The sequence below is a fragment of the Silurus aristotelis genome (genome assembly GCF_946808225.1).
Source record: "Silurus aristotelis genome assembly, chromosome: 8".
In the NCBI taxonomy this organism is placed as follows: domain Eukaryota; kingdom Metazoa; phylum Chordata; class Actinopteri; order Siluriformes; family Siluridae; genus Silurus; species Silurus aristotelis.
In genome coordinates, this window is record NC_139581.1 from 14,922,058 (window position 1) to 14,945,148 (window position 23,091).

At 41.7% G+C, this 23,091-nt stretch overlaps 1 protein-coding gene across 4 annotated transcripts in view; it reads left to right on the plus strand.

Annotated features, from left to right (window-relative positions):
* Positions 1–23,091, plus strand: part of bcas3 (BCAS3 microtubule associated cell migration factor) — a 214,935-nt gene that overhangs the window by 77,187 nt on the left and 114,657 nt on the right. For all 4 annotated transcript variants that reach the window (XM_083548588.1, XM_083548590.1, XM_083548589.1 and 1 more), the window contains 6 exons: positions 3,379–3,503; positions 3,690–3,855; positions 4,297–4,397; positions 8,805–8,905; positions 14,794–14,990; positions 15,211–15,308. In XM_083548588.1, coding sequence (XP_083404714.1) covers positions 3,379–3,503; positions 3,690–3,855; positions 4,297–4,397; positions 8,805–8,905; positions 14,794–14,990; positions 15,211–15,308 — 788 coding nt within the window. The remainder of the gene's footprint in view (positions 1–3,378; positions 3,504–3,689; positions 3,856–4,296; positions 4,398–8,804; positions 8,906–14,793; positions 14,991–15,210; positions 15,309–23,091) is intronic.

The following is a 23,091-nucleotide window of genomic DNA, read 5'->3' on the forward strand; positions in this document are numbered from 1 at the left end:
TCTCTCTATTCCCATGCATCCTCTCACCTTCCAAAATCATGTTAAACAGTCTTGTTAAAAACTCCACTGCCATCACATCGAAACATCTCTATGCTTATGCAAACATGCATCTGCATCTTTTGTTGCTCTAACTTACAGCACATCCTTCCCAGCTCAGTCCCTTTGTCTAGTTGTTCGGTATAAATCTTTTTCCTCTTCCTTAGTGTCCAAATTCTCATACAGCTCCACATATGGATTTTCCTTGGCTTTCACCACATTCCTTTTCACCTGCTGCCGCATGTCCTTGTACGCCTGCCTACTTTTCTCATCTCTCTGCCGATCCCAATTCTGTTTCGCCAACCTTTTTCTCCTTATGCTTTTTTTTGCACTTCGTCATTCCACCACCACGTCTCTTTGTCTTCCTTTCTATTTCCAGAAGTCATACCGGCAATGTGTCAATAAAAGAAGTTTAACCCGAAAAAAAAAAAAGTTGAATTTAATTCAGAACTAACTGCTAGATTAGATATCACATGCTAATTATAAATATTAATTCTTGCATTTTTTGCTCTAAAGAGCTGAAGTCAGTGATAGAGTTTTTTTTATTGTTCCCTTTAAATGGCTGCTGTGAGCTAAATCTGTTCTATATGTGCCCAGTGTTTTATTCATACTCTTATTGTCCATCTGTTCGACCAGAAGGAAATATAAGACACAGAGAAGTCAGACCAGACCGTGTAAAGTAATATATTTATACATCAGGATCAGTACAGCTCTCAAACTCCCATAACCATGTTTATGCACTACTTATACAGCACTAATAAATACACAGCAGTAGCAGCTCTTTTTTTTTCTGCACCATAGACCTGATCCCATGCGTGGTACGAGCTAAACAAAGACATCATCATCACTCCTCTTCCTAAGAGTAATTTATGACTCGCTGACAGCTTTAGAGGAAGTAAAATGGTGAGAGTTGAACACAGCAGCAGGTCACTCAGCACCTAGCAGTGTGTCATGCAGGGCAGAAGGGGAGAGTTCAACTACTGGACAATCTGTTTACATTAGCTTTTAAACTAACCTTGCCTTTAAATCTTTTATATTAATAAAATCCACATCATTAGATGTTTTTTAAAAGCAAAAACCATTATGCATACGTGTTGCACCTTTGAGTAGTGTAATAAGTAGTTATGGCCAGATACAGATAGTAACATAAATAGAACTAATAAATAATTGACTACTTCTTCTAAATATACTTCTTATATATTGCTTTAACCAGCTTCGATAGATCTACACTCTGGGCAAAAGTTTGTGGACACCCAACTATAAGATTCCTATGCTTTTTGAACATCCTATCTAGTTCCTGTTTACTGTTATAATAACCTCCGCTCTTCTGTTCCACTAGATTTTGGTGTGTGATTGTGGAGATTTGTGCTCATTCAGCCACTAGGGTGTTAATAAAGTCAGGTACAGATGTGGTCAGCAGCCTGGGGGGCAATCAGGGTTCCAACTCGTTCCAAAGGGATTTAGGAGAGTTGAGGTCAGAGCTCTAAAGCAGGCCACTCAAGATCTTCCACTCCAAACCATGTCATTTTAATGGAGTTTCTTTGGGCACAGAGGGCATTGTCATGCATGAACGGTAAAAATGTACTGCTACTACATCCAAAAGACAAATACAGTCATGCGCTTCCAACTTTGTGGTAACCGTTTTGGGAAGACCCACATATGACTGAACATATTCCCAATAATTAAGTGTATTTAGTGTGTAAATTTACACACTGCATAAGTCTCTTGTGTCTTCTGAATGCCTTACATGACTGGATTTTACAGTAGACCTTAGGATCGAGCCACTTACTCCTCATTGTAGTTCCAGTTCAGCTTCCATATGGCCACCCTATTACACTGCTGAGCCATTTTCTGTGTTAGGTTTCGTCAAACCGGCTTTGGCATGCACAATAACTCAATAGACAATAATAAATTCTTGTAAAGACCTAATCTAGAATGAGACGTGCACAGGCAGCTGCTCAGCCTCCATTTAAAGCAGATTTATAAGCAAATGACAGCAATTATGTGACCGGCTACATTTCGCCAGTACGTGCGAGAAGCTTTTAGGGCTTTTGGACTTTTATACTTTTTTTTTTTTTGTCATCAACTTGAAATTTTGATGTGGAGTTATAATAAAAATTGACACAACATACATTTTTATTGACATAGACATTTTCTAAAATGAAATAAGTAACTGTTGGATGCTATGCATAAGTTAAATATGTTTAAAATGAATTTCAGAATGAATAAATATTAATAAATAATACATAAATTCATTTATCAATAAAATAATATACACGTAACACAATTAAAAAAAAAAGAAGTAGTGCTAGCTGGGATGCCTCCAGTGGTGGACTGTAACTGTATGTTTTTTACTTTCAATACTTTCAAGAATTTTTTTTTTCTTATTTGGGGAAACTTTTTCTTTAATACATTTAATCTGTACTATCAGACTTTTTACTCCACTGCATTTCCTAAAAAATATGCCATTCTTCATTACTTCGAAGCGACTACATAAATTGCGTTAAATGAGAACCTGCCACGAGACCACAAACGTAACCTCACAGTTCTCACGAAATTATTTCCATAGAGTAAAGCTTGCACTGTGTGCCTGTACCAAGAAAACTCTCTTTCAATAGGGTTATGATGTGCAGGAAAATGGAACATTCATAAAATATTAGAATATTTACCTCTTATCGATGAGTACTTTACATTCTGATGCTTGAAAGTCCTTTTGTACATTGTACTCAAGGAGAAATGTAAAGCTGGACTTTAAATTGACTTGATATTAAGGGGGTTGGACTTTTACTCAAGTGCAGATACTTTGTGTAGCTTCAGTGAGTTTTTTTATGGACTATACATCACACAAACTGAAAAGATTATTGTTCTTATTTATGTTTTATTGTAAATATGAGTGTTTGTGTGTATGTGTGTGTATATATTTTATATTGAACTGTGGGTTTGAGGAAGCGTTTACGTAAAATAAACATTATATTATTCTTATTATTGTTGTTGTTGTTGTTGTTGTTGTTGTTGTCTCATTCTGGGATGTGCTACAGTATGTTCTTGGATCCTTTAAAATGCATCATTCATGTGCCGGGAATGTTGTCTTCATTTCTGCATCTCAACTCTTTTCTTTTCACCGATGTGGCTTTGAGTTTTCACTTTGCTTTCACTCTGAGCCTCAGATTCCCTAAAGAAGCAGAAGCTGTTCTCTCTATCCCTTTCAATGAACTCTCTCTCTCTCTCTCTCTCTCTGACTTTTTCTGTCACTCTGGTACATTCATTCTAATATTCTGTCCTTTTCCTTTCCTTCGTTATTCTCTCCGTTTTTTAAGTCATTGGTGTGTTTGTTTCCTGCAGTAAAGCCAAGCCACCGCCCCAAATCTCCCCTAGCAAGTCTATTGGAGGCGAGTTCTGTGTAGCTGCTGTGTTTGCATCTTCACGCTCTTGGTTCATCACCAACCCTAACATGAAGAGAGAAAAAGGTCAGAGCTCAACACACACACACACACACACACACACACACACACAATTGCGTAACTTGTACACTATTATGTAAAGCAAATCAAAGACCATTTTCATGACTCTGCAATGCTGAGCGAGTAGACAGCGTATATTTATTAAGTGAATTCCCCAAATGAAATAAGCGATGGATGTGTTTTTTTCTGTAGATCAGTCTCGCCAGGCCGTGGTCGACTCCCTGTACATTGCAAGCTGCTATGGCACTCTGGTTGAACATGTTCTGGAGCCTCGGACAATTAGCACAGCACAGAAGATAGGTGATGACACACCTCTGGAGTTAAACACGTGCCCCAGGGCATGCTGGAATCTGGCCAGGTACAACCATCAATCCTTCCGCATTACGTGTACTCGTCATGATCTTACACTGCTCATGGAAGCTTCAAGAGCAGCGCATGATGCAGGCAGTATTGTGTCATGAACTGTATTTATTTAAAAGCATCCAATATAATCAGTCTCTGCAGCCCCCGCGCTTCGTCTGAACGCAAAGCATTATCCTATTGCTGACTTTGTTCAATGAAAGTGGATAGAAAGGTTTAGAGTTGCTTTGATAACTTTGGCCTTTGATCAGCTCACAAATGTAAACTGATAGCATCTATAGCGATGTATGTTTGGGTCAGTCCACATGGGGCAAACGAAATGGAAAGGCTGCCAGACATGTGGGAATTAAGTCCATAATTGCTCAGCAGGAGACAGCTCTATACATATGGTTCTTTGATATGCGCTTCCTAAAATGATTTCTGTGTTTGTTTTGAGTAGAACACCGCAGTGGAACGAGCTGCAACCTCCTTTCAGCAACAGCCACCCCCTGGTGCAGGCCTCAGACTTGGTGCAGTACTATCAGTACCTCCTGGCTGGCTGTAAGTACTAAATGTTGTGTGTGTGTGTGTGTGTGTGTGTGTGTGTGTGTGTGTGTATGTGTGTGCATGTGTGTGCATGCGTGTGTGAGTGTGTTTGAGCATGAAACCATGTCTTACTGAGTAATGTTCGAAATTCAATTAATTCAAATTTTTGAATTGTGATTGCAAGGGTAGAAGGGTTGTAAGGGTACCCTCCTGAGGGTATATCTATGTTTTAGTTAATCAGCCTATCAGACTGTCTGTCTGTCTGTCTGTCTGTCTGCCTGCCTGTCTGTGAGTCTGCCTGCCTGCCTGTCTGTCTGTCTGTCTGTCTGTGGGTCTGCCTGCCTGCCTGTCTGTCTGTCTGTCTGTGGGTCTGCCTGCCTGCCTGTCTGTCTGTCTGTGCGTTTGTAAGATGTCAGGAAAAGACCACACCTCCGTGTGTGTGTGTGTGCGTGCGTGTGCGTGTGCGCGTATGCGCGGGTGTGTGTGTGTGTTCACCAGCATCTTGAACCAGGTCTTTGCCACTCAGCCGTAATGTTTCTCTCCTAGACTCATCATACCACTGAATTAACTCAGCATTCAAATGAAGGCAATTTATGTGGCTTTTAAACCCATGTAATTCAATAACAAGTACAAAGAGAGCCGGAGCACATCTAAAAAGCAAGCAGAGGCAACAGCGGGGCAGGAATTCAAACTGATGAGCATGTATCTAATAAGTCTTGAATAAATGAGCGTTTTAACATTAGCGGATGAATTGTAAATATAAATCAGCAATTAGCCGTCCAAGTCCTGCAGTCACAGTTTTACATTTGTTCTCTCCTGCTAAATCCGCACTGCCTCACGGGTGAAATGTTCCCTCCGAACAGCCCGAGATGCGCCACTGCGATAAAGTAGTGAATGTGAGTGGACATGGCAGTGGTTCTGTGTCACTGTGTTTTACTAGGGGCAAGTGTCTTAATGAGATCCTTGTTAACATTTCTGTGTAAATATAATTAGCTGGATAACTTTGCTGCTGTTTTCCTTGCTGTGCTCATGAGAAACATTGAGTCGGTTCAGCTCAGCGTATGCGTAAGTGTAGATTGCAGCACCTTGCTGTATCAAGTGTAGGACGTCTCACTTCTCACTAATCTATATTTATTTAAGTTTATCCTGCAAGTTATCTGATGCAATGTCTGCTGAATTAACAAAGCATCCTTTCTTACGGTGGGTGGTAAAAGTGCCCAGTGATGCAGAGAGAAACCGAGCCCGGCTGCCACCTTCAGTTAAACACAGCGAACAAGCCTAGAGAAGCCTGCCGCTTGCCTTTGCTATGAATATAAATGTTATCAGGCTCTCGTTTTTCCTGTAATATCAGATGAAGCCGACTATGGAGGAGAAACAGAGAGAAAGATGACAGAAAAGAGGAAGCGATAGCACAAGGACACCAGCAGTGGGCAGTTCCCAAGCCCTGTGGGCTAAGGAAGGACAGGGTTTCCTGCGTGTCCTCAGCCCACGCGGATCTGTGGCAGCGCCATGTGATTGACAGGCCCGCTGTTGCCTGTATATTGGATGACCCAGCTGATTAAAAATGCAGCATGTGGATGGTAGGGTCAGAGGAGCTGGAGCCTGCTGGGCTGGTGATAAAAGCAGCCGTGGCGCCACTTCATGGTCACTATCTCCACCTGTCCATCTGCCCAGGCTTCGACTGCACTCGGAGGAGGAGCATTACCCAGCCTCCACCGATTATACCCAGCTGATGGGGAGATAATGAGGACGAGCTGGCCTGCGAAGGTTCCTCAGGAGGCACTGACAGAGCTCAGGGAATCCTCGGCTAGCGACATTAGAAGTCTTTATTATCGGATGCAGGCATCCGTGTGTCTGAGAGCTCCCTAATGAACGAGGCTGAACCGTGTGTGAAGGTGTGAGGGCTTTCGAACAAAGCCACATGCTATTGGACATCGTATTTCAGCTTTTATTTTGTCCTTTGTCGATATTTGTGTAGCAGTCTGCAGTATGTACACGGACAATTCTGAATGGCCACAGCGTCGGGTCAAGGAATACAAGCTCTGAATAATTTACCTCCCAATACTGTGACTGGCTCCAGTTTAGCAGTGCTGCAGTCGGAGCCTCTTGTGCAGCATCTTCAAGACTCATAATGCTGTAATTGTGGCCGGAGAGTCTACCAGGCCTGCAGCTTGCCTGTGCATGCAGCGACCTGGTCAATAGCCCTAATTGCCTCCATGGGGCAGGAAGCGTAGTCTGACTGCAGGGGAAAAAGGGCCATGGCGCCGTCCCTGGGTCAGCACACAGGCACTACTGTCTAACACTTCAAGGCCATACTCCACTCAAATGGCTGATATAATACTTAACTGTTTGGGTCAGGCTTCTAGTTATCCAAAAATGGTGTTATTACATTGGAAACCTAGGGCATGTGTCATACTAAATATTTGATAACACTTTGTATCAGTCAAACTTAAAATGCACTTTTACCAGAAAACATGGTCACATTTCTCATTAAACAGGATGTGCTGCATAAATAACACTCAAGCCTAACAATGGATTTGGTATAACTTATGCATTTCACCCTTCACCTAATGACCTGCCTTCTCTGCCTTTTGCCAGGTGCAAAGCTATGCATCATGTATTGTCCCTATTAACAAATAATGTACAGATCCTCAATTTTTACTGTAATAGTGGGACTAATACCTCATTAATCCGGTAATGACACAGTCCAGTAATTTCCTGAGAATTGTACTACAATTACCGAAACCCCACCTGATTATGACCAAGAAGTTCATGTGAGAAATTACATGTCATAAAGAAACTTGAATATGTACATGATAAACAGGCTCTGTCTTATTTTTCCTACATCCTGCTCCAGTATTGCTACTGTATATCCCCTGCTGATATACTGTTGTCCCTGGTGTACCACTTTCAGTATTCAATGGCCATGCTGTACCCTGGTTGCTGTGCTTGTGTCTCTGTTGTAAGAATTACAGATGTGCTGCTATCTCTGGTGTATTTCTCCAGCTGTGCTACTGTTTTTTTGGTTCTCCTCTAAAGCTGTCCTACTATCCCTGACATCCCCATACCACTGTTCTGCTGTTCCTGAAATCCTCATACCACTGTTCTACTGTTCCTGAAATCCCAATACCACTGTTTTACTGTCCCTGACATCCTCATGTCACTGTCCTACTGTCCCTGACATCCTCATATCAATGTTCTACTGTTCCTGACATCCTCATACCATCCCTTCCTCCCAAAAGGAAATTCACAAACTATAGCATTATCATAGTAACCAGCATATGAGCTGTTTATATTTTGGAATCGATCCAAACCAGGTTTTGTTTGATGGAAGCTTTTCCATCAACAATGGAACTATCAACTTTAACCTTGATTAATTTCATTAGCATAACAAGACAGCATATTGTATTTAGTCATATTATTTGGCAATGTTTTAGAACCAAAATGACTAACCATTCAATGGTTTTGAAATCTAGGTTTAATTTATAGTGTTTATTTTAGTTGCCAGTGAACGTGTGTACATCGTACCCTCGCAGTGATGCGGCAAATTCATGTGGTTAGCTGCTGCTTCCTGTCCGCAGCCTTCTCCACTTTGTACACTTCAGTATTGAGGATGAGTTTTCGCTTCAATGTCTTGGCTATGATGAACCCACTGAAACCTAATCTACAGACCCAGCTACTGTTCTTATGTTTCAATTATTGATTAGGCAACACTTATTGTCGCCAGGCTGCGGGGCCACAGGGGAGGATGCAGAGCAAGACTTCACTGTGTTTAAGAAGTAACAGGACCTGACTTTTTTCTATGCTGTTGGTGTACAACACATGTCGTCATGCTGCTAAGACTGATGTATGTGTGTGTGTAATGAAGCATGTTGGCATGGCTAAAGCCTCCCTTTGTTCTGGCTCTTTTCGTTGGCTTGTGTTTTAGCGATTGAGTGGCAAACGAAAAAGCCATCTCCTGTTTGGGTGATGAATCAGTATATGCTACTCACTAATCTTGGCACAAATACCTCTTGATGTCTATTGAACACCTGCCATGTATCTGAGATGGGAGTGAGACAATGAGAGAAAGAATATAAGAAGCTCCAGATTTGTAGTTGAGCTCCTGACAGCTCGATTATCTACTCCTTTATTAAATACATTTTGCGACTACGCCATGTGCTAGCCTCGAGGTGCGAAGACAAACAACGGATTCCGCACATTAGTCTCCATTTTTAGGGCCTGCTTACTCAAGCTTGCTAGTGCTCCATCTGTCGCTGTGCTCCACACACACACACACACACACACACACACACACACACACACACACACACACACACACACACAGACATAAATCTACTCATAGCCCAGAATGTGCTTTCTCACTCTTTGTGTTACACAAGATGTTTACTTCATTTCATTCTGTTTTCTTCTTCATCACAGTGTTGCCTCCAGGAAGTCCAGGGCCCATCACCAGGCAGGGTTCCTATGACAGCCTGGCCTCAGACCACAGCAGTCAGGAGGATGAGGAGTGGCTCTCGCAGGTCAGTACTAGTATTTACTAGTAGTATCCTAGCATTTCTTTATGACATCATGAATGATCCAGTTCCTGTATCATGATGGGGTTACAAGAACACTGCAGTCTGTATTATGGGTTATTATTATAGGTCTTTTTTGGTTAGATTATTTTCCGAGTAATGAAACAAGTAGGGAAACTGAGCCACTACTAGAAATATTCTTTCATTCTGTGTTTCAGGTTTTTAGTACATCAGGGTTTCCCCAGGGTCTTAAAAAAGTCTAAAATTAAAACCATAATTTGAAGTTTAAAGCTTAAATTCGCTATTCCAGGTCTTAAATAATTTTAAACAGGTCTTAAGTTTCCGATACCCATGTAATTCTTTCTATATCGCTCATTGAAATGCTCCCACAGCACTTTAAAATGTTTTTGTTTGCTAGTTTCAGTGGTGGTGGGTTTTTTTCTCGCTAGTTTATTTCTATAGCATTTTTCACAATGCACATTGTCTCAAAGCAGCTTCACAGAATGTTAGAATTGGAGAACAAAAAAATTAAAATATAAGTGAATGATGTGTATTTATCCCTTATGAGCAGCCTGGGGTGACTGTGGAAAGGAAAAACTCCCCTAGATGGTATAAAGAAAAAACCTTGAGAGGAACCAGATTCCAAAGGGGAACCCCTTCTCATTTAGGTGATATCGAGAGTGTGATTATAAACCATAACATACCAATACCAGACCACAGAAAGAGAGAAATACCACGACCAACGGAGTGTGTGATTGTCCAAATGTAGTCCATATATAATTCTCAGTATTACAACTACAAATGAGCCCAGCATGCAACAGCTTTCTGTTGTTGGCGCAGATTTCTCTTGGATTGTACCCACAGACGTAAAACAGATTTTATTTTTCAGCTATGGGGAAGTGCAAGTTTAGTGATACTTGGCTTAATTCATTAATTTAGGGCTTGGTTAAGGCCAGTTGCTGACAACGCATTTGTGTGTTTCTGATGTCATGATTTTGGTCTAAAACTTCATCCTTAATGGTCTTAAAAAGTCTTAGATTCGACTTTGTGAAACCTTCAGAAACCGTGTACATCTGATGTACAAATTTGATTTGGTGTACAAATGTTTTTCTTCTTGATTATTTTCACTCGCAAGCAGAGCAACATTCTTCAGTTTTGGCTTTTTCCCTTAAAAGGCATTTTATATTGTTTGTATTCCATTATGAAATGCATTATTAACTTCCATAATGTAAATAGGGTTTACTCATTTTCCTTCTGTTGCTATTCTTTTTATTGGCCACTCTTTGGTAAAACATGCAGCTCTCTACATGACAGCTACAGCTTCACATGATTCACTTGTGGTTCAGCATTTACAGCTTTAATGGGTTCTGTCTAATGAACATTTCATGAGCTAATGATACACACCTAGCTTGTGATCTATGATTTCTCATTACAAGTATATAATACACCTGTATTTACTTTGTCGGCTTTATTTTTATTTTAATAATTTTTTTAATCAGCACTCACCATGACAACTATTTCTTAGATATTCCTGAATGATTGCTTCTGGATTGGGATGAGAGAACTTGCGAGAAACTCGTTCCCGTGTGTGAGCTGTGGGTGCGTGTAATGAGTGCTCTCAGTGTGAAGTGGTCTCAATATGTTGCTGCTCAGTGTGACAGGAGGGTCGGGGGGAACATCTGGCTCTTGCCCCTCCAGAAAAGCAGTGCTACATCTGTTTGTCTCAGGGCTGGGTGACACTGATGGTGTTAACTGCAGAAAAAAAAGCAGCGTGTTGCACGTGTGTTCCTCCCTAGGCTCATTTTCACATATGTGACTGGAGGAAGAAAGAGGAGCAAAAACCCTCGGCCTACTTTTATGAAAAGATGGATGAAGGAGTGGGGGAGAAGGAAGCTGGCAGGACATACTGTCTTTTCCCTCTCACTTTCTCCTGCTTGATATTGGTGGTGTCTGTTTCTGTGTAAGGTTGGAAAAAAGAATCAGTTCCTTGGAGGAATAAAAATGGCATATGTTGTTGCTATTTTTATTGCAAAGAAAATGCGTCATGGCACATTGTTTAGCAAAATTTTGAATTTTATAACTAGAGGTCGATCGATATGGGATTTTCTCTGGCCAATGCCAGTATTTACAAATCAGGGCAGGTGATGGCCGTCATTTTGATGCCGATTTGTTTTGGGCCAATATGTTTGGCCGATTTATCTTTTTTCTAATTCTTAATTAATTAAAAGTGAAATAGAAAATTGCTTAAATTGAACATTTATTGAACAACAAGAGGTTGGTACCTCCAACCAGGTTTTGGTACCTGTGTCTACCTGTATCCCAACTTGGAGCTGGTTAAAGGCTCTCTAACAACACAGATCTAAAATGTTACTCTCATTCTCTCTCAAAAAGCAGCATCATATATAACCAATAAAATGTATAGGACTAGATCAAGAACGAATGATGAGAGCTTAAAGCCCGGAACACACCAAGCTGATGGTCAGCAGTCGGGGAATGTCTGGGGGGTTTTGAATGTCAGTCGACTTTAGTTTTTTTCTGCACCACCTGTCGAATCAGCGGCGGAGCTCGTCTGCGAGAAAGAGAATCTGATTGGCTACTCAGCTTAGCAAATGAGCACACAAAAAAAAAAACTAAACATGCTTGCTGTCATTCTTGCTCTCGACTTTGCAACTTAGCAGACATGATTGAAAAAGCTACAGGAATCCGTTTGTAATGATTGTGGCAGGTGAAAACACTGCTCTCTTTAGATATTTACAGTTTTAGCTCTCCCAGTTTCCCCGTTTGGGTGCCGAATTCAGACTATTGCCACCTGCTGGTATGAGATTTATGTTCTCTCACACAAAACCTACATGCACAGATGCGCCTTCCCAATAATTGGCCAATTTTGCAGATCAATCTATCAGTCGACCTCTACTTATAACATTTACTGGGAGCCACGAAATAATATTTCATTGCTGACTGATCTTCAGCAAGAACAAGTTAGTGGATGGATTTTTATTCACTGTATATGCTCACAGCATAGGGTAGAACTGTAAGGCGTATGACCAATAGAGTTTGGTCATTTGGAATGCCATCACACAAAATGTATCTGGGGATGAAGGGCTCATCCCCACACAAGACCAAATTACAAGTGAAAAGAACTCAATAATTTTTGACAGTTTTGACAGTCATTAACTGTTGGCCAAGCATTAGCAGCCCTTAGACTTCTTGTAACAAGCGATACCGATAACCTTTGATATATTATTCACAGACTTTAGAAATAAATAAGGTAATACTTTGTTACAGAAATAGCAAATTACAGTGTGCTGCTTTTGGTCGCAACATTAAGATTTTAGACATTGGACAATCTCTTAATCAATACTCAACATCACATTCTACCTATCTCATTGAACATTTAAAGAATTGAAAATTAAAGACTGGCCTGGAGCAATTGGTGTTGAATCTATAATAATCTCTGATGTCGAGCTAATTTATGAGTTGCTCAGGAGCTCGTGGTTGCAAAACTCTACCTGACTGTATAAGATTAAAGAAAGGGCATTACTCATAATCACACACTCCGGTGCTCATGATATTTCTCACTCTCCGTTGTTTATGTTTTAATGATTTATAATCAGACTCTTAAAGCCCCACTAATGAGGATGGGTTCCTCTTTTGAGTCTGAATCCCCTCAGCGTTTCCTCCTCATACCATCTAAGGGAGTTTTTCCTCGCCTCAGTCGCACCAGGCTTGTTCATCCGGGATAAATACACAAGTTATATAGTAAACTTTGTTCTATAATACTTACCTTCTGTAAAGCTACCATGAGACAATGTCCAAAGTTAAAAGCGCTATAGAAAAAAAATGGAATGAAACTGAATTAATTGGAAGAATCGCCAACCTTTCAGAACATATGTAAAAGATTTGCAAATGCTTTCAATGTACTGCATTAGTCTGGTTTACACTCTAAATAAGGCGCAGCCATCACACTGACTAAATGAGTCTTAAAGTTCTACATGTAATATGAACAGCATACGCTATCTGTGCATGTTTAACACGTTTCTGTTAATATTGTTCCCCACTGATATTTGAAACTGTGTCTGTGTATTTGTTCCTGGGATTATTGCATTCTGTAAGAGTGGATGTTGTAAAGTGAACTGGCATTACTCCAGGTGTGCTTTTTTTTGTTTCTTTTGGCAGCACACAGTGTGCTTTAAATTATGTCCTCCCAAGTGATTGTGTTGAAAAAAATTAAAAAACAGATGCAGACTTGAAAGATACTTTAATATAGATTTATCTATCTAGTATCTCACAAAAGTGAGTACACCCCTCACATTTCAGAAACCATGTATTCATTCTTCTTAAGGGACAATACTATAGAAATGAAACGGATATGTTTTAGTGTAGTCAATGTGCAGCTTGTATAGCAATACAGATTTTTTTGTCCTCTAAAAAATAACTCAACATACAGCCATTATTGTCAAAATAATTGGCAACAAAAGTGAGTACACACTAAGTGATAACAGCTGTACGTCATGTAATCATGCAAAGCCACACGTCCTTGTCAGTGCTCAGACCGTACACCACACTGCAACGAGTCAGTTTGCATGACAGTCATGACAGAATAAAAGCTGGCTCTTCTGAAGCTGGCTCGCATAAAAGTCTGCAAACAGTTTGCTGAAGACAACCTGTCCAAGAGCATGAATTACTGGAACCATGTCCTGTGGTCTGATGAGACTTAAATAAACTTGTTTGGATCAGATGGTGTCCAGCATGTGTGTGGCAACACCCTGGTGAGGGGCACTAAGAAAATTGTCTTGTCTACAGTCAAGCATGGTGGTGGTAGCATCATGGTCTGGGGCTGCATGAGTGCTGCTGGTACTGAGAAGCTGTGGTTCATTAATGGAAACATGGATTTCAACATGTAAAATGTGACATTCTGAAGCAGAACACGATGACCTCCCCTCAGCAGTTTTACAACATAAAAACCACCCCAAACACACCAACAAGATGACAACTGCTTTGCTTTGCTGAAGCCAAAGATGAAGTTGATGAAGTGGCCAAGTATGTCTCCAGACATAAAACCTACTGAGCACCTGTGGGGCATCCTCAAGTGGAAGGTGGAGAAACAACATGTGTCTAACCTCCAGCAGCTCCGTGATATTATTATGGAGGAGTGCACAGTTTTGACATGTTCACTTAGGGTGTACTCACATTTGTTGCCAGTTATTTAGACAATAACGGGGGTATGTGGAGTTATTTTTAGAGGACAGTAAATCTGCACTGCTACACAAGCTGCACATTAACTACACTAAAATATATCTAACTTTCATCTATAGAATTGTCCATTTTTATTATATTGATCAATGAATCAATATAAACAGATTATTTAAACTAAAAAAATCAATTTGAACGATTGTAGTCAAGGCTGCAACATAACACTACTGAAAAATGTGAAGGGGGTCTGAATACAGAACAACAAAATGCAGGAAAATCTGATCTTTAACTGTCACAAGCTTGATGGTGCCATTTGGGCTGGTTTGAGTATTTCAGTATCTGTTCATCTCCTGGGGCTTTCATACGCAACATTCTCTAGAGTCTACGCAGGTACCATAAACTTATAATTTCACCCTGAATTGAAGTAGAGTTAAATCGTGAAGTGGATTGACGTTTACGCCTGTTCTTGTGTACCACATGGAATGATTGCAGTATACTGTTGATGAATCAAGTGTCTGTCTATTTGCATACACACATGCAAACACATGTGCAGAACTGTTTTTCGATCTGTCTGAGGTGCTGTGGTCATATAGACCGGGCACTAATATGTGGTCGTAATACTGTAACACTTTACATGATGTGTAGTCGATTTTGTGCTGTGTACACAGTGCGTGTGAACATGTTTACCTGTGTGTGTTCAGGTGGAGATAGTGACCCATACTGGTCCTCACAGGCGGTTGTGGATGGGTCCTCAGTTCCAGTTTAAGACCATTCACCCATCAGGACAGACTACAGTCATCTCCTCCAGCTCATCTGTGCTGCAGTCCCAGGGGCCCAGTGATACCCAGCAGCCCCTGCTTGACTTTGATACTGATGACTTGGAACTGCATAGCCTCAGGTATCTATACACACGTGCACACACACACACACACACACACACACACACACACACACACACACACACACACACACACACACACACACACGTCTGACACAGAACAGCACCTACCTGGCTCACAGTCCTTCATTTACAAAATGTATCATTGCCTTATTTTGCTTGCAGTGTGTTCTCTATGTAGGTCATGTTTATATATATTTGTGTGTGGTGTGTGTGTTAGGATCCAGCCTGTGCGCTCTGAGCCTATGACTATGCCCGGCTCCTCTTGCCTGATTCCAGAGCGCGTAGGCCAGGCTACAGTCATTGATACCGGCTCAGGTAGGACACAGCCTGTTTTCCTGTTCCTGTAAACTCAGAGAACCAAAGTAACAATGTAATACAAAGCATGTTATTCAACACATAAGTAATACGATCCATGAAGGTTTAATATAAAAACAGATTGACAAGTTAATTAATTGAACTTAAGGATATTTTTTTGCACAATATTTGACATATTTCTGACTGCTTTGAGATTAGAATTGGTTCAAATAAACTGGTGCTTTAAGTGCTATAGCATGAATTCTTTAGAACTCCACATATGTTTTTTAATGTTTAGTCAGCATCTCATGTGAAAAAATCAGCGTTGCATAGTCTGTGTGAGACGCCTTAAACCTCTGCCTAAGATCATCACACCACTTGAGGTAGCAAACAATCCCAAGTCATACCTGTACACAGTGACTGTTGCCTTTCTTCTCGAGGGTTTAGAAGAGGTTGAAGTCGATGAGTCTGTTTCTATTATATAAAGAAACACAGTGCTGCACATCGTCACTCTTTTCGCCATGTTTGTATGGTTTAACGAACATCGCCACCAATTAAAGAGATCAACCAAAGGTGAGATTTTTAAATATGTATTTATTCTTAGGCTTTAGAAATCGGTGGAACACATCACTTTTACATGCCTTCTTGGTTCTTCTTTTAACCACAGAAGGAGACCAAATGCAGAATGTATTCTTTGGTCCTGAAAGCTTCACAGCACTGGCTGCAAGGCCAAGAAAACAGAACAGGGCTTGTAATTGGTCACTCGTCATAAATGTCAAGCCGTATGTGTTTTTTTTTTTTTTTTAAATAAATGCTTGGAAGCACATACATCATATCATTTTATTGTCATGCTCAGAGCAGCTTTTCTGATATACACCCCTGTCCTTAAACATACCACTTGTTTTTCCTCCCCCATGAACCACCAATCGCTTGTTATGAGCAAAACTGTCATGCTCTTGTCTTACAGTATATTTGTTTGTTTCCAAAATGGAGCTTCCATCTTTAATATCGAGTTTGAACTTCCCTTTTCTTCCTCCTTCCGTCGCTTCCTCTCTTCTCTCCCTCTGTCGTCTGGAGGAGAGCTGTAAGAGTCAGAGCAGGCTTTTATGGCATGATGCTTATCAGTCTGTGTGTGATTGCTCAGCGCTCAGGGCTTTGAGCAGCCTGGCGCCTCCTCTTATCACTGCTCATCGCTTTGTCTTTGTGCCTTCAAAAGGCCACGCGGCTTGCTGCATCCCACAACACACACACACACACACACACACACACACACACACACACACACACACACTGCCACTGGGCATTACCACATTTAAACTAGAAGTCTATGATGCACTGCTCACGCTACATTTCAGCCTCAAAGCATCTACTGTGAACTTTTTTATTTCTGTTATTTTTTTCTTGACATAACCACGAGGCAGCATTATTTAAATCTATCTGTCCGGATATGTATAACGACAGTATTAAACGTCCTCCAATGCACTTTCGAAGTAAGAGACGAGCTCGGTTCCAGTGTCTCAGCTTCCCAAAATCAATCGGACTTGTGCAGCCTGCATTATCGATACTCTTATCTGGTGCCCGAGCTGCTCTCTGAGCCGTGCTAGACTACACAGTGCATTGTGCAGGGCAAGACAGGAGGCGCTTAATCTAGCCTAGTGCACGATAAACCGTCCACAAGCACAAGCATCTTTTGATTTTATTTTGTTATGACTCACTGGCATAAACACCCCGTCATTTGTTCGGCCGTCCATAAGTACTTCTGCTTACCGCCGTGTTTGTTGTGCGTGCGGGGGGTCGCCGACGGGGAAATCGGAGGGCGACAGCGCATGGAGAGATGCAGGTTTGTTATGATATTGCTGACTCTGCCAGCAAGACGCAGCACTGATAGTCGACGGTGTGTGATGCACTCATTAAGAGATTTGGCTGTGTAGATATGTGTTGCCACACTAATCTGGTTTCGATGCTGGTCTTTATCATTCTGCCACTGTGAGCATTGATTGTAATCACTGCTAGTGTCTTTGCTTTAAATCTACCTTCCTAAGGTTGCGTAGTCAGGTGCACTGTGTATGCGTGTGTGTAGGGGTGTGTGGAGGAAAGATGTGAGCTGAGACAATGCAAGGTCTGTAGTGTGTTTAGGTTTTGGCCGTGCTATGCTGGCCATGCCACCAGGCCGGGGGGAGGGAGGACAGGCCTGAATGCTCCTCTGGTTTCCTCTCCCAACATGGCTGAGCGCTTCAGGCTTGGGCACCTGGACTCTGCCCGGCTCCAGCAGTAACAGATCCTGACCTGCGCCCCGTAATTACCCGCCTGGGCATAAAGACAGCTTGTTGCAGACATACTGCTCACATTCAGGCCAGGAGGATCCCGAAGAAGGAGGAGGAAGAGCCCTCGTCACATGATCCCTCTCATAATGAGAGGTGTTTTTCAGCCACCTATAGATCGAAACTCTGTTCCTGTGACCCACAGTGCTCTGAGCTAGTCGCCTCTGTCTCTTTGAATAGCATCTCACCCTCCCTCCACACTCGCTGACTCCTTTTTTCTTTTGCCGCTGACCTGGAAGTCCCCAGCACAATGCAGATTTTCTTGGAGGCTGATTTTCTGAACAGGTCATGAAAGATGCCATTCTTATCATCTCGCTGTCTGAGAATCAGAGGCGTATTGTGCTGTCTGCTCCCACTCTCGGGTCTTTTTCTCGTTCTCCCTCCTTTTTTTGTGATATATTTTGAGATGACAGTAAATGGGTTCAGCACATTTGTGGATTTATTGTCTTGTCGGGGTTTTTTTTTTTTTGTGGGAATGAAGTGAGAGTGCAATGGATTGAGCATATGGAGGAATCTGTGTATGAACGTGAATTTCGGTTCAGTCCAGGTGTTAGCGGATTTGCATGCGTCTGTATCCATGAGAGTGTTTGTGTTGTGGAGTATTAACAGCTATGCTCAAATTACAGTCATATTGCCCAATTTAGAAATATTCTTTCAGATCTGATCTTACAGTTCTCATGATATGCATATGGTGTCTGAATCAGAGTCTTTGCTACGTTTTGCAGCTTTTACAGACTCTCTTGTGTTTTTTAAAGACAATTGCATGCTGAAGTGTGGGGATAAACACATACATAGTAAAACGCAACGAGAAAAAGACACATTTCCAATATGCATCAGCTCTACGACCACAAATGAAAGTGGCCCTAATGTGAAAAGCTCAGATTTGAACAATTTAGACAATTGCAAACTTCATAGGGCTGTTTATGAGGCTCAGTGTGAAAATCAGGGAAAGCAAGCTGGCAGCCTCTGTGGTTGCTTCCTGCTGGCTCTCTGTGTGTGTGTGTGTGTGTGTGTGTGTGTGTGTGTGTGTGTGTGTGTGTGTGTGTGTGTGTGTGTGTGTGTATGTGTGTATGTGTGTATGTGTGTATGTGTGTGTGTGTGTGTGTGTGTGTGTGTGTGTGTGTGTGTGTGTGTGTGTGTGAGGTGCCAGGGGCAGGAGATGCCGAGCAGCTGCTCTTTAGAGCAACTGAATGGACAGCAGTGTGTCAGACATCTGTTGTGCCCTTTCTCTGAGCCTCTACCTCTGCAGCACTGCAGGGCGACTTCATGGCAATGCCACTGCGACTTGTTCATGACTTTTCTTAAGACTGTGTGATTTATTTGGTTCACACTTGCGAACTACAGACTACAAAAACATTATTTCGTAATGTAAAACATTAACATATTCGTTATGACTTTCGCTGCTGAGATCACAGGATATAATTACACCATTTTACTGTAACATATCATAATTATACTATTTACTTTGTCATCCCATACCATATGACAGTACTGTACTGTATTATACTTCATCATACCGTACATCTAGTACACTATACTGTAATATACCATACCATACATTGCTTTCTCATGCTGCACTATTTGTGCCCTACTACAATATACTGCAATATACGGTATACAATATACTAACAATATAATGTCATATTTTAATATACCGTGCTGTAATACACTATACTGTATTTTACTAGACTATTCCTAAATAACAATAATTACTACTATTTAAAAAAAAAAAAATTATATATATATATATATATATATATATATATATATATATATATATATATATATATATATATATATATATATATATATATCAAATATAAAATCTCTTCTACTACTAATTCTGTAGAAATGTTTTTACGTTTACGTTTTTTTGTACATTTTACACTTATGCAGCACTTCTATGACGGTGTAAAATGACAGTGCAATCTGATATAACACTTCAGAAGTGTGTCGTGTGTGTGCTCAGTAGTCAGCCAGGAGCAGCACTCTGATCAGCTCCATCTCTTGTTTCTGTACGTTTCAAAGTGTTAGACAGCGAGGGCTCTTAACACAGCTCTTAGACTCTCTTTTCTCTCTGTGCCCGTCACATCTAAGTAAACCATGGCCTCAGAGTGGCAGCTCAGTTCCGACATGGCCCGCAATTAAAAGTTTTCTGGCACCACGTTGTCCCTGGCAGCTCAGCATATGCCTCCTGCTGCTTTCAGTCCCGAGATCACACACTAACCGACACTGACAGCGTCTCTATGCCGGTGACATTATCTGCCCTCAGCCCTAGTCAAGTTGCTTCCGGCACGCACTTTTACTCCGTAATGCACCGATGGGGCAGCTACAGTGGTATTTTACACCTCCAAGCAGGCGCCTGATGTATGCCACTTCATGGAGTTGTTACGCTGTGTTCTTAGCCGAGTGTTGACAGAGCAGTTAAAAATGAATAGCAGATGAAAATGCGGAAAGCACTCTCCTCTTCATCGGCTCGGCATTGTGTATTTATGGGAAGTTAAGTTGCTCCCACGACGTATGTAATATTTCAGTTGTCTAATGTTAGCATAGATACAACTCCAATATTGCATTTGAGATCGCTGTGTAAGGTTGATACAAGCCCTGATACGTGACCTTGTTTTCGTCCTCCGGTGCTGCTCACCGTGCCACTACAATGAGTTGTTGTTGAGGGATTGTTGCCGAGCCCCCGTTGAAAGCGATGAGAGTTGAGTTCCTCTTCTGGTCAAAAGCTAAAGTGGCATGGTTCCTCCTGGACATCTTTATGTTCTCTTCCTTTCTGTCCAGGTGTGTTAGTGAGGTGCTGCAGGTCATTTCCTGTGCAGATGAGTTTCAGTGTGGGAAGCTGATATGAGCTCACCTGGCCGGGCTGCCCACAGAGCCGTCCTTTGTTTATTCATTTTATCGGCGCAGCTTAACCCCCCGGCCGCGGGCCTTTCCTGGTAACGGTATCCAGGCAACAACAGAGGTGAGGAGCCACCGGCTTTCTCTCTCTCCACACCTGGAAATAACAGCCATTCACGCCTATGTGTTTCCAATCAGCTCAGGAACGCCAGAAATGTCTGGGCCGGATTCCTAAGACGCGTCTTCTCAGGGAGTTTGGGGAGCCATGCAACTCTGACTACTCCAACATTGTTGTTCATTCACTACAGCTGTAAATCAGTCTGTTATTTATTTATTTATTTATTTGTTTATTTATTTATTATTTCTCTCTCTCCTTTTTCTATCTCTGTCATCTCCCTGAAATTGTGTTGGCCGGATTAAACCACTTGGTGCCACTGGTATAGCGTCATCAGCAAAGACAGCAAAAGTGATGTTTGATTCAAAATCTGTTTTGGCACCAAAGTATGCAGGAGATGCTCCACTGGAGCTTGTCTTTTTGCAGGCAGCTAAAGCAGACCTGACGTTTGTCTTCGACTGAGCAGTTTCTTTGTTTTCCTAGTCTGCGTTTAGGCAACTCGAAGTATGTCGATTGTCAATTCAATTGTGTGCGGTTTGCGTGTTTAAGTTTTCCTGTCTACTGAGAAATCTCCGTGCCGCCTTCTTCTTCGGGAATGTTATCAGTAGTAAGAGAGTCTAAGTTATCACGTTCTTGGTGCACATGGCTTTAGAAGAATCCATTAATTTGACGACAAGAGCACAGGACCAGATGTGAAATTCTCGCTTGATTTGGACTTTGCACAGATCTTATCACGGTAATTGATACCTCATTGTCTCAGCGCAGGGCTGGAAAACATCATTTTAGTGCACACCCCCTCACCCCATTTTGTAAAGACAGAATGAGGGTGTGTGTGTGTGTGTGTGTGTGTGTGTGTGTGTGTGTGTGTGTGTGTGTGTGTGTGTGTGTGTGTGTGTGTGTGTGTGTGTGTGTGTGTGTGTAATAGTTAAAAAAAAAAATGCTCTTATTAGTATCAAGTAGGCCTTCTGGAGCAGCTTGTATGCACACAGCGTACCTTCTACACACCCGTATGTGTAATGACGTTCAGATTAACTTTGAAGTAAAGCCTCCCTCAGGCTATAAGCTTTACTGCCGTGTGGTCAGTACGTCTCTTTCGTCATGATTAAAAGAGGAACAGAAGGGCATATTATCGGGTTTATTATTGTATCAATTTGCTTTCCATTTTCACAAAGTGGGAGTAAAGTGTTATCCCCAGTAGAGCCAGTTCTGTTGCAGTGCCCTCGCATGGATAGAGACGTGTCCAGAAGCAGTAACTATGCACAGTGATCTCCACTTGCGACATGTGCTTTCAATGTACTCCTCTGCTACTCGCATGTAAGCAGTGGTCAGGCATAAGTAATATACTGTAGTTTTTTTTCTTCTGCTTTGCACAGACTTGTCATATTAATTACAGCCCAGTCAGGAAAGGCTGGAAGGTGGCGGGGGTTGCCTAGGTTATTTTTGGAAGGCTCGAAAAGGCAGTTCCACGCTTTCTCCCCCCCCCCCCCCCCCCCCCTTCGGCTTATTGAAACGGCACAGCAGTCAACACTCATTTCGGAGTGTGTGCGAGGCTCCTGCTCAAACAATGGCTTTGATGTGATGGGTGAAGCCCTGCCTTTAGCAGAATCTTAGCACAGGTCCCAAGCCATTACCCTGCTTAACCAGAGCGCACGTGCATTAACGTTCCCCTACGGGCTGACCAAACGCACTTAGAGTAATTATTCAACAAGCTCACTCTCTCCTGTTTGGATAGGAACCAAGAGTACCGGGTGGAGCTAGATGTGTTTGCACAGTTTCACTTGCATCCACACCTGGCATTTCGACAGAGGAAACATATAGGTGCTAAGTAGAGCTTGGAGCTATGACGAATGAAAATACACATACCGCAAGAAGACAAAATACATTTAGGTAGACGTTTTTTTTGTTTTTCTTTTTATCCTTGTAGCTATTTTTCTTTACGTGTTCAAATGTTTGGTTAGAAGTCATTGAGTGAGGATATGATTAAAATTTTATTCAGACAAATCTGGATTTGATATATGGTGTATTGTATGGAAGTACAAAATGCACAGAAATAGGCTCTGAATGGGAAGTGTGGGATTACATGATTAAGTCCAGCCCTATATTTAACATATTCCAGCAAGGTTGGTTATGAAGATTAGGCTAGAAAAAAAAAAGAAAGAAAGAACTGACTCTGATCAACTACTCAACTGACAAAAGTACAACAAAAAATATCACTTTCCTCCCCCTCTAAGAGGATGTGTCTGAAGTCCGGATATTTTTCTGTGTAGTCTGTGGAGGAGGCCGAGCTGTTTCTCATAATCCAGAGTAGGCCAAGTCAGGCCACACATGGATTACGTCCCCTCCTCTATTACTCTGTTTACTCATACAGGGGTGAGAGACTGCAGAAGTCCTCACACGGACCGGCTCAGGCAGCCAGGGCAGGAAAATCAGGATACAATTTGGCACTTAAGGAGACTAAACGATTTCCTCCTCGCTGCTGATTTTCTACTGGGAAATGTATCCTTGGACCGAAAATTGCATCCGG